The sequence below is a fragment of the Rattus rattus genome, chromosome 2 (assembly GCF_011064425.1).
Source record: "Rattus rattus isolate New Zealand chromosome 2, Rrattus_CSIRO_v1, whole genome shotgun sequence".
Taxonomy (NCBI): domain Eukaryota; kingdom Metazoa; phylum Chordata; class Mammalia; order Rodentia; family Muridae; genus Rattus; species Rattus rattus.
Window position 1 is genome coordinate 52,757,670 of NC_046155.1, and position 15,393 is coordinate 52,773,062.

At 46.1% G+C, this 15,393-nt stretch overlaps 1 protein-coding gene across 1 annotated transcript in view; it reads left to right on the forward strand.

Moving 5' to 3' along the window:
• Positions 1 to 3,175: 3,175 nt before the first annotated feature.
• The window catches only part of Mxi1 (MAX interactor 1, dimerization protein), a 40,772-nt gene continuing 28,554 nt past the window's right edge, over positions 3,176 to 15,393 (forward strand). The window contains exons 1-2 of the mRNA XM_032892187.1: positions 3,176 to 3,411; positions 5,187 to 5,319. Of these exons, the coding sequence (XP_032748078.1) occupies positions 3,339 to 3,411; positions 5,187 to 5,319 (206 nt within the window). The 5' untranslated portion in view covers positions 3,176 to 3,338. The remainder of the gene's footprint in view (positions 3,412 to 5,186; positions 5,320 to 15,393) is intronic.

Genomic DNA, 15,393 nt, shown 5'->3' on the forward strand with positions numbered 1-15,393 from the left:
CCAAACCTTTGATTAATTGAAAACAAAGATTATCGCTGAAAGCCAGTCATGTGTTAACTCTTGGAGACCAGAACACCAACAACTCCGGTGTCCCTAACAATACGATGGACTTAAAATTGAACTGAACTTTCCTTCCTCTCTGCGTCACCTATTCACAGAATGATATGCTAATCAGCCTCCGCGTATGCGTTTGCAGTACATCACTTGGAAATTTCCATCTGCTGAACTGAACTAGCGATTGGAGGGGCAGGAAGGACCCTATGAGTAGAGAGCTTGGCTTGCCTCTTCAGAGACAGACTGTCCTCATCCTCCCTCGATTGTGGTAGAGCTGCGGGACAGTTTTCGAATGGAGAGCGAGAGGGGGAGGGATAGAGGAAGGGAAACAGAGAGACCGAAACAGAGAGACTGACTTTCCTTACTGAGAGGGTGGAACTGGAGACTTGGGAACCTCTCAGCTCTGTAGACATGAAACTCTTGCTTTCCTGTTTTCCCAACCACGTTTGTAGTGCAAATTGGCTTCATCTGAACTATTGCAAAGCCATGGCTGCCTCTGGGCTCCCCCTGGCTAACACAGAGTTTGGAGTGTGTGTGTGTGTGTGTGTGTGTGTGTGTGTGTGTGTGTGTGTGTGTTGCTCGTGCATTGCAGCCTGCTCAATTGCAAATGGAAAAGGCTGGAGATTTCTGTACATGTATCAGCTGTCACTTTCCTCATGTGCAGGTGGCCTCTTGGGGACTCTTGTGGGGTCAGCTGGGACACCTGTCCAGCCTTTTTTTCCTTTGGTTCTGTTTCAAAACCAAAGGCATTTTCAATTCATGGGTATGCTCAGGTTCCTCATCATTTCCCCACTGCGGGCCACACCGGCTTTACCTGTCAGTGGATCCTTTAGACTATCAGGCGCTGTGAAAGTGACTTACATTCCCAGAGCCCTTGGAATTTGCAGCTGGATACTTTAAGGAATTCTGTCAGTGGTGGAAGTGAACTTTTAGACTCATCATCTGTCTTTTCTTCTTCTCAACCCAGACAAGGTCTCACAATAAAGCCCTGGTTGATCTGGAACTCACTAATTCAATGTGTAGACCAGGCTGGTCTTGAACTCCCAGAGATCTGTCTGTCTGTCTCCTGAGTGTGCTGGAATTAAAGGCTTGCACCAACACACCTGACCTTATATAGGTTTGACTTTCAACTAACAGGTGTTCTGAGTGATGTTAGCTTTTTTGTTTCTGTTTTCTGGGACAGGGCCTTTCTATGTAATTCTGGCTGTCCTGGAGCTCACCATAGAGACCAAAACTCATAGAAAACTGCCTGTATGTGCCTCCTAGGTGCTGGGATTAAGGGTGTGGAGCCACCACACCTGGCAGAGTGTCCAATAAAAGGGGGTGGGGGTGGGGAGCAGAATTTCTTCCCACCTCTATCCAGTAATGTCCTTGGCTGGGATGGGGGTGGTTGTTACCAATACACAATGGGAAAACCCGTATGGCCTAGCCAACTCCTGAAAAAAGCAGTCCCTTCTTCAAAGTCTAGAGAAGTCCCCCCACCCCCACTGTGGCCTGCGAATACTTACTTCTCCTTTCGGGTCTCCCTGAATTTGATGAACATCCATTTCTTCAATGTTGTGCCGAGTGTGATATTTAAAAGGGCTGACAGAATTTTGCAGCCTGTGATCTCACTGGAGATACTGCTCACTTTGAATGTGGAAAAAAGAGAGACCAAGGAGAGGAGAGAGGCCCTTAACATGTAGCACAAACCCCAGGATGTTCGTGACAGGGTAATCGATCCATCCAGAGATAGATTTTTTTTTTTTTCTTTTTCAGTAGCCAATAACATGACCACAGGAAGGGAACACTGTCTCCTCACCGAGAGGTCTGTCATTTTGGACGTCCACCAGCAGGTCAACATAACCAGAGTGAGACAGGTTATGGCTCTTTTCCACAGCTGGGGCTCCTAGAGCGGGCAGCCCTTCCCCCAGATAGTTCTCAGTCAGCGGTGGTTTTGAGTCCCAGGGGACCTGTGACAATATCTGGAGGTATTCTGGTTGTCATGCCCCAGGCTGGTGGTGAGCTACTGGCATCTAGTGGGTGGAGGATAGGGCTGCTTCTGAGGAGTCAACAGTGCGCAGAACAGAACCCAGCTCCAAGAAGGAACTAACAGGTCCCAAGTATCAGTAATGCCAAGGTTAAGACATCCGTTAGAAGAGGGACGTGGAAAGAGGGTGGTGGTTGAGAGCAGCAAGTGGCTGCTTTTGAGTGTGCTCTCTGCTTGTTAATGTCTCTGATGTCAGTTACACTTCAAGAGAGGAGAGCACAGGAGGAGGAACCATCGCCAGTAGAAAGCACTGAGTGATGGGATTATTTCATTTAGACTTCACGATGAAGCTTACTAAATAGGTGTTTCCTGGGAACAAGGAAGGCCCATGCCTGTTTCTCTCAGTACCGTCTACATAGAGTCTGGTCCAGTGCCTGGCATGTGTCTGGTCCTCAACATTGTGAATACATGGAAGAAATAAATTCATCTTATAGGAGAGGGAAAAAAAAGCTTGGGGTCCACTATGAATACAATACCAAATCTTTACGTCCTTTCCTTATATCATCAGAACAGGTTTTCTGTCTAAAAACACCAATGAGGCACGGAGGAAGAATACAGAGTGTCGAAACAGGGAAAGAAGGACCGAATGGACGTCCTCTCTGGCTCTCATTAAATGATCTCATGTTTCTGAACTGCGACTTTTGTTCGTCAGAGTATCTGTGGCTCTGTCCTTATAAATAATGTTGCTTTCCTCTTTTAGAGGGTGAGAGTACCGAGACACTGACGTTTCACAGGAAAGCAATAGATAGAGAACTCTAGGCCCAGAGCACCATCTAAGGAATGAGTCTCCTTGGGAGAAGACCCAAGTCTTTTCCTCAGAAGCAAAGTCATGTAAATTTTTAGTCTTGCCATTCTTGGAATCTGGAAAGGAAAGCCAAGGAAAGACTACATCTCCCAGAGGCCATCGCGGAGTGCTCCACGCGCAAGCGCATGGAGGCGGCCCCCTCCCTCGACACCCGACGTGCACTGGCTTGGGGGGCGGGACTACATTTCCCATGGGGCAGCGGAAGGGGCGGGCAGGGGCGGGACCTTGTCGCTGCTCCGGTCCCTCCCCCGTGCTCGCGCGGAGAAGTAAACAAACCGCGCGCGGGCTGCAGGCGGCGCGGCGGGCGCGGCGGGCACGGCTAGGGCGGCGGAGAGCGCGCCGAGCCGGAGCCGAGCTGGCCCGCCCGCCCGCCGCACATGTCCAGGGTCGTCGTGGGACTGTAGCCGTCTGTGGCGCCTCCTGTCGGCCGGGGGCGGGAGCGCGGAGCCCATGGAGCGGGTGCGGATGATCAACGTGCAGCGCCTGCTGGAGGCCGCGGAGTTTTTGGAGCGCAGGGAGCGAGGTAACGGCTGGACGCCGTCGCTTCGACCACAGCCTCGGGCTCCGCGCGGGGAGTGCGGCGCGGCTGGCAAGGGGAGGTGCGCGCGTGTGTGTGGAAGTGCGTGCACCGGTGAGGGGGAGGCGCGCGCCCGCGCGCGGCAAGAGGAGCACGCGCGTGTGGGAAGAAATGTGCGTGCGTGTGAGGTGCACGAGCGTGGAAGTCCGCGCGCTGTTGGAGAGGTGGGTGCGCCGGGAGGGAGGTTTGCTCTGGAGTGCAGGTGAGTTCCGGAGTGGAGGCGTGCAAGAAGCTCGCGAGCGAGAGCAGGCGTGTGTGCACTTGTGCATGAGGTGTGAGTGGGAGCTTGGGCAAGGGAGAGGGGGCTTTAGGGGAGGACCGGTGGCTCTGGGCTGCAAGGGAAGGACTCTCCAGTCGCGCAGGGGCAGCTGCTGAGCGGACCCGAGGAGAGGGCGGAGGACGCTGGACCAAGAGCTCTTGCAACTTGAGACCGCACTGGAGAGTGAAGGGGGTGGGAGCTGGGGAGGTGTGGGTGCAGGAGGCGGGGTCTGTGCGAGCCCGGGGGCGGAGTGGAGTGGGGGTAATGCCGGCTGAAGAGCTGCGGGAGGGGCTCCCTGCTATTGTGAGCATGGGGTACAGTGAGATGGTGTTGCCTTGGAGGTGAAGATAGGTGGAGGAATAGGAAGACAGAGGAAGGAGTGTGAAGAGCCTAAATGCTGCTGTCAGGAGAGAGGAGGTCCTTACCGAGACGTTGTGATCAAAAGAGCTGGGGCACGCAAAAACGTTGAGGCTACAAAGGCACTGAAAAGGTGACTGTAGTTAAACCAAGGGTTTCGGATTGTTTTGTTTTGTTGGTTGGTTGGTTTTTCGGGACAAGGTTTCACTGTGTAGTCTTGACTGTCCTGAAATTTTATCTGTAGACCAGTCTGGCTTCAAACTCAGAGATCGACTGCTTTTGCCTCTGGAGCGCTGGGATCAAAAGCAACAACCACTACCACCTGGCTGGGGGGATTTTTTTTTTCTAAGGCGAGTGAATGGGTGGGTAGCTGGTATTAGAAATTAGGATTTTAAAAGAGAATTCTTGGTACTGGAGCGATGGCTCCGCCGTTAAGAGCCCTTGTTACTGATTTGGAGACCCAGGATTGTTCCCAGTACCCATATTGGGCTTTTCTTTGCAGCGTGTAACTCCAGTTCCAGGAAGATCCATGGTTTTTTTTTCTGGCTTCCCAGAAAACATGCATAAATATACATGCTTCTGAACAGCTATGCACATGTAAAAAAAAATAAACCTAAAGAATTCTCGGAGGAGAGGGTTTTGGAGAGGAGGGAGAAATTTGGTTTGGAAGAGTTCACAATACATTCTCTTGGCAGTGGGCCGGGTATATGGTTTTTTTTTTCCCCCTTTGGGTAGGGGCTTGCCCTGTAACCCAGGCTGGCCTTGGACTTGGCCTCCTGGGTGCTGGGGTTAAAGGGGACGTACCAACCTTAGCTAAACAGTGGGATTTTATCTTCTAACCAAAGAATAGGAACATTTTATCTTTTCTACTTAAAAAAAAAAAAAAAGTGTTACTACGAGGCCTTTGGATCTATGGGTCCGTGCATTTGGGTGTCTGTATTCTTTTTTTTTTTTTTTTCTTTTTTTTTTTCTTTTTTTTTTTTTTGGAGCTGGGGACCGAACCCAGGGCCTTGCACTTGCTAGGCAAGCGCTCTACCCCTGAGCTAAATCCCCAACCCCGGCCTGTATTCTTTTCTTAAACTTTTTTTTCCCTTACTGTTTTTAGAGTGTGAACATGGCTACGCTTCATCATTCCCCTCCATGCCGAGCCCCCGGCTACAGCACTCAAAGCCCCCACGGAGGTTGAGCCGGGCACAGAAACACAGCAGTGGGAGCAGCAACACCAGCACTGCCAACAGGTAGCAAGATGGCGGAGGGAGCGTGAGGGGGCGTGAGGGGGCGTGAGGGGACAGGCGTGGAGGGGCTCAGACTCCAGGCCTAATCCCACAGATCCGTTTTCTCTCTAACACCACCCTGGCTCTGTGTGCAAAAAAGGAATCTAACCCCACAGAGGCAACTGAAATCGTTCTTGCTGGTTAGTAGGGGGTCCCCATCACTAGAGGACGGTAAGTTGAGACTTGGTAGCTAGCCTGTGCCCATGCTAGCCACATGCTGAGAGTAATCTTGGATCAGCTTTCGTTTTTCTCTCCAAGTTCAGGATAGTCCAAGAAGAATCTTTTAAAATTAGAAATAGCCCCGGCAAGATGTAAAAGAGAATCAAGGGCTTTGTTAAAAAAATAAAAATATCTAGCTATGTTAATGGGACTGGCCCATTTGTTAAGGAGGAGGGGAAGGACCCTGTTGTATAACATTTGAATCTTACTCAATGGAAAGTGGTCAGTACGGAGGTTTTAGCAGAAATAAAGAAGACTCCTTCCGGGATGGACTTCTTTTCCAGAACGTGCTTGTTCAGAGGAGCTGAGACGTAACTGACTTCCGCTTTTGGTAGAGTCTGGCTGATTCTTGAGTATTTTGATTCAAGGATTTGTGTCAATATGCAGTTTTCAAGAAACCTTAAGAGAAGGGTATTTTCCATTGATAGGAGGAAGTTAAAGGAGACCGTTCTTTCTCATCCTGGGACCACTGTTTACAGACTAAAAAGAAGGACTCGTTTGGCTGGGATTGGGCAGGCTGTGGGGAGCTCCAGCCGGGTGCCTTGGGTTTAGGCAGTTGAGAGCAGAGTGTGTCATCCAAGCTCTCCCTGCAAAAAACCTTAGGCTCCTGTAGATAACAATTGCAAGTCACATGTTCAATCTTTCCACGGCTCATTTTCACGCCCCTGGGACAAACTGAATTCATTCTCCGCTTTATTCGTGCCTTTAGAGCTGCCTGCCTTCTCAAGATAGCTTGGTATTTTTTAAACTTAAATTTTAAATTGTAAAAATAGCCTTTAGTCTAATATGGGATATTTATTTGTGGGTCTAGATGATGTGTGTGTGTGTATTTTTTTTTTTTTTTTTTTTTTTTTCGGAGCTGGGAAAAAAAAAAAAAAAAATTTTACCATTGAGCTAAATAGCCCCTTAGTCTAATATGTATATAAAATACATAAAATACATACATATATGTGTTTAAATACATACATAACACGCACACACATACAACACAGACACACACACACAGACACATACACACACACACACACACACATACACACACACACACACACAGACACAGCACACACACACACACACACACACACATACAGACACACACACATACACATACCCACATACACATGAGCACACAGACATGCACACACGCACACACAGACACATATACACACACAACACATATACACACATACACACACAGACACACACATATAATGACATTTAAAAGCATGTTTGATGATTCTGGTTATTTTGTTAGGAATTAAGTGTGTTCAAGAACTTATCTTTTAACCCATATGTAGATTTGTGGTAGTTACTTTTCTATTCCTTTGACAAACACCAAGGCTGCTTGGGGAAGACAGAGTATATTGAGAGCTTCCTTACCGTTTCAGAGGGTGAGTCTATGACCATCCTGGTGTGTAGCATGGCACCGGAGCCGTAGCTAAGAGCTCACATCTAATCCACAAGCACAAGACAGAGAGGGAGATCTCAACTGAGATGGGGTGGGCTTTTGAAACCTTCAAGCCCAACCCCAGTGACACACCTCCTCCAACAGGGCCACACCCCCTAATCCTTCCCAAACAGTGCTACCATGTGTGTGTGTGTGTGTGTGTGTGTGTGTGTGTGTGTGTATGTGTGTTATTCAAGCCACAATAAAATTTGAACAATAAAAAAAAAGTGTTTTGGTTGTTTTGTTTTGTTTTTATATGCGTGGACAGAGTGCCATTTAGGAAATGGTCACAAGTGTTTGAATCCCAGTCTCCTAGAAGTCAGGTACATGACCTCAGTCCACTTCTCTCTGCCCCTTACTGTTTTCATGTGTGAAATCAGGAGTTGTATTAGATACTCCCAAGATTCCTTCTTGCCCTGAGTGCTGAGTTGACAGCGTAAGGGCCTGGTGACCATAGGTGACTGCCTGTATAGCCCGTCAGTACACATGGCGTCTTACTAACAGCTTACAGTTAGCAGACATTGTAACTCACTCATGAGAAGGTTTTCCTCCCTTACCTTCTCTTTTCTTCCCCTTTTTTTCTTTTCTGGCTTGTTTTGTTTTGTTGTTTTTTTCCCCAGTGTTTGTTATTTATACTGGTTATGTAAGACAGATGGTGTACAGAAACTTCAGTTACCTTATCATCTCCAAGGAGAGGTTACCAGCCATTCTGCCTGTGCTAGCTGAGTACCCCGCCACTGAGCCGTACCCAGCCCGACACTGACGTCCTAGGTTACCAATGCTGTGACACCACAGGTCACGAAGCAGTAGTTATCTTTCGGTACTCTGGCATCTTGAAGATACAGTGGCTAACTTTCGCAGTGATGGTCTCAGGTCTACTGTGATATTCCTGAAGCAGATGTTATTCTGTAAACTTACCTTGGGAGCTATTTGACTCATGACACATAAATCCCCTATTCTTTCCCCCCCCCCAAGTCTCAAAATAATATTTTTACAGAAGTACAAAGGGGAAAGAAATGAAAGATGCAATGTGGTATCATAAACACGCACCTTGAAAATGCTAGTGAGCTTGTCCGACAGTCGGGAGGTGGGTCCTGTAATGTATAATTACTCTTTAAATACAGGCTTGGTCTTACTGGAATCTTGGTCACAGCTCTCTGGCACACCTGATGTTACTGCTCTTAGAGAAACTTGCAGAAGTCATCTGTCTCCTTGGGAGCCAGGAAGCTCAGAAGCTCAACACGCTGTTTGGTTTCAACTGAAAAAAACTTCCAGGGCTGGAGAGATGGCTCAGCGGTTAAGAGCACTGGCTGCTCTTCCAGAGGTCCTGAGTTCAATTCCCAGCATCCACATGACAGCTTACAACTGTCCGAAACTCCAGTTCCAGAGAATCCAACACTCTCACACCGGCACACATGCAGGCAAAACACCAGTGCGCATTAAGAAGAGAAGTCAAGAGCGATCATCTTTAAAACTACTAATGAGCCACTGATTAGCGCCACACTAATTTATTCCTAGGTGTTTCTCAAATATGTCTTCTTATCTCTTGGCTCTCCTGAGTCTCCCAGGCTCAGCCTTCATCTGAACTGAACAAGTGTAGTGTGGTACCTTCCTCCCTCACGCACTTGCAGCTACGATCCTCATGACTTGCATGGGCTGGCTGTCTTTCCACACCTCTAACATATCGTATTTCTTTCTACTCCAAGGCCTGTATGTACTCAGTTCCCCACTGGCAGTCGCCTTCCTCCCTCCTTGCCAAATTATCCGGTCTTCTAGCACTCTCCCTTCAGTGCTAACACCCTCGGAGAAGCCGTTCTTAATCTCTGACAGTACATCAGATCTCCGTGAGAGACAGGGTTGCATTTTGTGTAAGCTGCCATCAGCTTTGCTTTGAGGCCAGGCTGCCCTTGAACTCCTGACCCTCCTGCCCTCTACCAAGTGTTGAGAATCCAGGCATGGGCCAATGTGATGGGCAGTAGATCTTTATATATCCCATGAATACATGTTCATCACGGTATAATACTCATTATACATGCAGGAGTAGCGTCATCCAATTGTTTCTAATATTTGTGGCACATTTGTTAGGCTAAAAATTCCATAAGGAGAAGGTTCAAGTGTCTTTTGTTTCCTTCCTTCTTCTCCCTTCTGTGTAAAACAGAGTAGGTGATGCTCAAGAGTGGAGGATGGTCAGAGTCCATGTTGACAGCCTTATAAGGAAACTGTATTTTGGGGTGTGTGTGTGTGTGTGTGTGTGTGTGTGTATGTATGTGTGTTGTACCATAACACAGACAGGAGGAAAAACCAAGGCTAAAAGTACACCCTCTGCTTTGGCGAGTTCTTGTATGACGTTGTGTGGTCAGGCATGTTAAGAGTAGTACATTGAGAAAGGTAAGCCGTGTGTCGCTTATGAAGATGACTTCCCACTCGAAACAGCGTGTTCTTCTAAACAAGTGTATGTAGTATGTATGTAGTGTATAGTATGTAGATGACAGAGTGTTAATATTAAACACTCACTGTCACCCCGTGTCACAGGAAAATGCTATCAAAAGAACTGTCAGTTTTGGCAAAAATCCTTGCTGTGAACCTGTGACAAATGGGCCGTTTGTTGCATTGTTAGGCTGAGCTGGGAAGAGGCCACTGGCCAGGGCCCACTTGGACTTGAGTTGTTGTCGCGTGGGTATTCAGGAGTGCCGGAACACCAGTGGAATCCCAGCTGCAACTGCTAAGATTAGGAAATTAAAAAACAGCCCCAGATTCTCTCCTGTTTGTAGGGCTTGGTTTGATAATCTTTAAACACAAAGATTTTTTTTTCATCCTACTATAGCTTTCTCTCCCTTCTGACTGTATTCAGAAGTTGGTAGTTTTTGAGAGAGAAGGAGGCTGACTTGTTATTCCCCCTTGGAGATAGGGTCTCATTAAATAGCCCTGGCTAACCCGGAACTCTGTAGATCACAGTGGCCTCCAGACCTTGGAGATGGCCTGCCTCTGCCTCCCGAGTGCTGGGGTTAAAGATGTGTGGCGTTATGCCCAGTGTGTTTAAAAGAAGATTTTTTTTTCTTTTTTTTTTTCCGGAGCTGGGGACTGAACCCAGGGCCTTGTGCTCACTAGGCAAGCGCTCTACCGCTGAGCTAAATCCCCAACCCCTAAAAGAAGATTTTTTTAAAAATGTGCCTTTTTTAAAAGGCAGATGTTTTGCCCATATGTACACATGTGTACCACGTGTGTGCAGTGTCTACAGAGGCCAGATGAGGGTGTCGGGTACCCTGGAAGAACTGGAGCCAGCATGGGGCCAGCACTTATTAAAGGATCGTTACAGAGGATTTTTCTCAGTGGTAGTAATTGTGTGTTTTGTTTCTAAGAATGTTCCTGATGTCTGGAGAATTGTACGGAGACTTGCTTTTGCGAAATTCCTAGTTTTCAGATTTTAAAAATAGTTTCTGGGTCTGTGTGCCGTAGAAACTCATCCAGTTTTAGGACACAAAATGGCAGATTATTCGCAGGTAAATTCTTAGTGATGTCAACTCTCTTCTTCAGTATTTCAGTAACAAATGGATCCTTTGAAATTTGTTTGGCGTGTCTTACAATAGACAAGCTAGGGTTTCCATTCAGTGCTTCATTGAAGCCCAAGTTTGCTCTTAGGTTTCAAAGACTTAAAAGATTATTTCTTGTAGATCAGTAGACGACAACATCTCCCTATTTAAAGAGATAACTTTTTTTTTTGGTCCAAATAGTAAACATACGACACAGAAGAGTGCATATTAAAAAGGTATTCTAGGTCTCATCTGAAGGAGTTCTCTGCTTTAAGTCGTATGTGGCCAAGAGACACTGTGAGTGATTTGCTTAAGACTGAGCTGTACCACAGGCAGTGATTAACTTTAATAATGTGGGGACAGGGCCTCTCCTAGACACTGAATGCTGATCAGTAAAAGGCCTGGTTTGGACTTCTTTTTGAGTTGTTGATCAGTAAGGTTCATAGATTCCCCAGTGTTATATGCTGTTGCCTTTGCTCTTGCTGACCCTCCAAAACTTGATGGTTGGACCCTATTGCTGAAGATACCATAGACTTGAGACATAAGACCTGGAGAAATCAAGGCAATATTGACCTAAAAGCATCATGTCTACTGGTTAGCTCTCATAGAGATCTACAGGGTTAAATAAGCTCTACCAAGAGAGAAAAGTTACCAGTAGTCTTACTGAGCTGAGAGCCTTTCAAGCTAAAAAAACGACTGGCCTAATACGATAGGTGCACACGTACAGTAGTAGCACATGTGTTATGGATGTAACCAACCACTTATGCATTGGGTTCACAGCCCACTCCACAAAATTGAGCCCATGCCTGTTAACTGTGGCTGGGTAAGGCATAGACCCTGGGAGAGAACTTATTACTAAGTCAGCTAACTGGACATCGTATTAAACAGCCTTCTTTCTCCAGTAGATGGCGATTAACACAGAGACCCACAACTGGTTTATATAGGAGGAATAAGAGACTGGAGTACTCAGCTCTAAATGGGACATCTGTATCAGATCCCTGAGTTTCAGTAACCATCTCAGAAAGGATGGGCAGAAAAAAATGTAAAAGCCAGAGGTAGTAGACATCAGCGGTGAACATGTGAAACTTGTGTTGGGCTGCAACTACATGCATAAGACCTGCACAGGATCAAGCTGGCCAGAATCTAAGAACAGATGGGATCGAGGAAGGGATCAGAAATTCCATTCCTCTCTGAGGAGCTATCATCCCTGCTAGGGGAAGAAGTCCATTTTTCTCAGGGATTCTGGCTCTGAGAGGCCACCCATTCTCTAGTAGATGGTCCCATACCCATGCCCAAACAGGTAGCAGTAAGTGGATTTGGAAGACACTAAATTTAAAAAAGAAGGAAGGTACATGAAGTTGTGAGGGGAAGTGAAACAGTGAGGCTGGAGGACTGGGGATGGAGGTAGATTTGATCAGAGCACATTATAGGCAGGTATAAATGTTAGAGCTTTTAAGGCCACATGGGAACCTGGAAGAAGGGACTGTGATCTCAAAAAAACTTTCTTGCCTTGATTTCTTTTTAGAAATGAGGCAGCATTGTCTCCTTCCTTTTTGATACACTTCTTTATTTCTTCTGGTGGGGATAGTTTTCCAAATATTAATCTAATGAAAGAGATTCATTTGATAGCACATGGTTGACAAACTATATTTCCAGATTCTGTTTACGTTGTTACAGAACTAATGTAATTTAAGCATGCATTATAGAACCTCTCTCTCTTCTGCCTATCTTTTTTTGGTCCTGTGTTTTATGTTTTGATTTGCTGTTGTCCTGATTTGCTCTTGGTTGCTGTGATAAAGCACCGTGACTGAAAGCATTGTGCAGAGGAAAGAGTTTAACAAGTTGTAGTCCGTGATTGGGGAAGTCAAGACAGGAGACTGGGGCAGGACTGAGGCAGAGACCATGGAGGAGCGCTGCTTACTGTCTTGCTCAGCTCACTTTCTCTACAACCCAGGATGACCTGCTCAATGTTGACACTACTTCCATATCAATCACTGATCAAGAAAATCCCCATTGACTTGCCTACAGGCCAGTCCGATGGAGGCATTATCTCAGTGGAGGTTGCCTCTTCCCAGATGAACCCAGTCTGTCAAGTTGACAAAAACAAAGTAACCAGTCAGCTAACCAGCCAACCAGCCAACCAACCAGCACATCTCTATTTAAAAATATTGACACATTTGCCCTCTTTGAATATGTAGATATATTTGTTTTTTTACATAAATACACAGTGTTTCTGTTCTCATGAAACTTACTATCTAATGACAGAAATAAGCATGAGAATTTATTATTTCAAAATATGATGAACTTTATAACAGGAAAAACAGAATCCAGTGAGGTATATATCAGGGCCTGATGATAAATCCCGAGGGAGGGCTTCATGGTTTGGAACCTATCATAACCTTACTCCCCCCCACCCCTCCCCAACCACCAAGCTGAGGACCGAACCCAGGGCCTTGCCTAGCAAGCGCTCTACTACTGAGCTAAATCCCCAACCCTGGCAGCCTTACTCTTAAAAAGTTTTCACACAAGGATGTGTTGTGTGCTGCGTTCCCTCCCCATCCCTGCCTACCTTCCCTTTCCTTCCCCGTCCAGTTAGTACCCTCTGTTTGCCTAGACAAGTTCACGTCTACTCATGCCATATATAATTTAGTGTGTGTGTGTGTGTGTGTGTGTGTGTGTGTGTATAACAGCTATACAAGGGAAGCCATAAGCCATACTGGTGTTTCTGAAACTGGCTTACAGTTAATGTGATATCTGCAGTTGTGTCTGTTTTCCTATAAAATTTCCATCTTCCTTCATGGCCCAAGAAATTCTGTTGCTTGAACATTTTTTCACGTTTGCCTGTGACACCTTAAGCTACTGTAGGAGGCTCTACTCTGCGCATGCTGTAGTTTATTAAGCCAGTTGTCTCAATGACATTCAGAAGTCAGAGGTGTGTCTTGTCATTCCAGGCAGAGCCGAATTCCGCTGTACCTTTGATATTTCATGTTTGTTATAAACATGAGAATTTAAAATTACATGCCAGCGGAGGGTGCGTTCAAGTGGGCACAGAGGTGCGCGTCTGTATTACCAGCACTGGGAAGGCTGGGGCAGGGTGATTGTGAATTTTAGGCCAGCTTTGGCTACACAGTTAGACCCATAGCTCAGAAAGAAAAAGGAAAAAGAGGTAGGCTCTGCCTTATAAAAATAGCAATTATTACCATTTGCTTGTAATATGATAGCTGTGCATTTACAAAGTCTATCACACATGTATCTCTCATTGTTTTGATTTCAGAGAATTGTATGAGGTGGATTCTTTTTCTTCTTCTTTTTTTTTTTTTTTTAAGTAATTGTACTTGTAGTTCAGGCACTCCTAGGTATAACTAGAGGATGAATTCAAGGCCTAAGATTTGTTTCTCTAGGATTAGCAAAGACGTTTTTAGTAATAATTTACCTGACAATTAAGACTTGGTGGCTCAAACTTGTGTCAGGTCAGCATTCTGCTTTTCTGTCCGAAGCCTGGATCATGTGGTCCGGGGCTGACGTCATGGTGCCGCCCACCAGTGCTGTTCTAAGCCTTTATAGTTTATTTTCTTTTTCGTTAACTAGTGAAACTGCGGTCTTGTCTTTGGTGAGTCAAAATTTGATAAAGCTGTGGATTATCTTGCATTGTGAGTTTAATTAAAGAACCAATCTAGTAAATCTTTGAAGGCCCTCTGATAAGAGAAATTTCAAGGTCATATGCAGTAAGTTTGCCGTGATATTAAGAAGAAAAGTGAGATTTTCGGGTGTTTGATTTCGACCCCCCACCATTGTCCTGCCAACACATAGAATTAAGAGATTTTCAGCCTTTCCAAAAACTGACCTGTGTGTTCTCATCCACTGGATGTGGTAAGATTATAATGTTTGATCTTACTCTGGCCCAGGCTGTTCCAGAACTTGAAGTTGTCCTACTGCCTCAGCCTCCCACATGCTGGGATGACAGGCATATGTCACCACCCTGGCAGCAGTATTCTCTCTTTAACATGTTTCCCAACTAGCTGTCCTCTGAGCACAGTGTGTTTTGTGTTCGTTGCCGGGATGAAATACTTCGACAGAGTCAGCTTAGGAGAAGTGTTGGTTAGGCCTGACTCAGTCCAGTCAGTGCAGAGAGGCAGCCCAGCAGGGCCACAGACAGGAAGTGAGGGATCACGTGGATGTGCACGAAGCTTACGTCTCCACTCTCCAGCAGTGCAAGAATCACCTTTTTAGGCAATGATGCCTTCCCTCATTCAGGGTGACTCTCCTGCCTCAGTTAGCACAATTTATAAAAGCCTTCCTATAGGCCAACCTAATCCAGACAGTTCCTCATTGAGACTCCTCCCTTCCCAGGTGACTCTGCTTTAAGTGACGTTGACATTCGGAACCAACTTTTGCAGGGACACTATATTCCTGAAGATAAAGAAAAATGGTCGGCTCTCGTTTTCCTACAGAGTCATTGTCGATTGGGGATATTAACGTGAAAGCTCCAATCAAGTGTTCTTATCAATTCATTATCATAGTAATCCTGGGATTCTTTACAGAAACCAAGATTGACCTATGTAAAATAGAAATGTTTTATAATCTGTGGTACTTACCTAAAAATGTAAGTGAGTATGTGGCTAGTTTCCTTCTTACTGTATTACTGTTTTTTAACAGAAGGTCTCACTGTGTAGCCCTTGCCTGACCTGGAACTCTCTATAAGGACCAAGCTGATCTGTAACTCAGACGTGCTTGCCTCTGCTTCCGGAGTGCTGGCATTAAAGGCGTGCACCACCACAGCTGGCTGTTCTTTGTATGAGCATTTTCCCCATGTGCATACGTGTGTATGTTTAGATGCCCTTG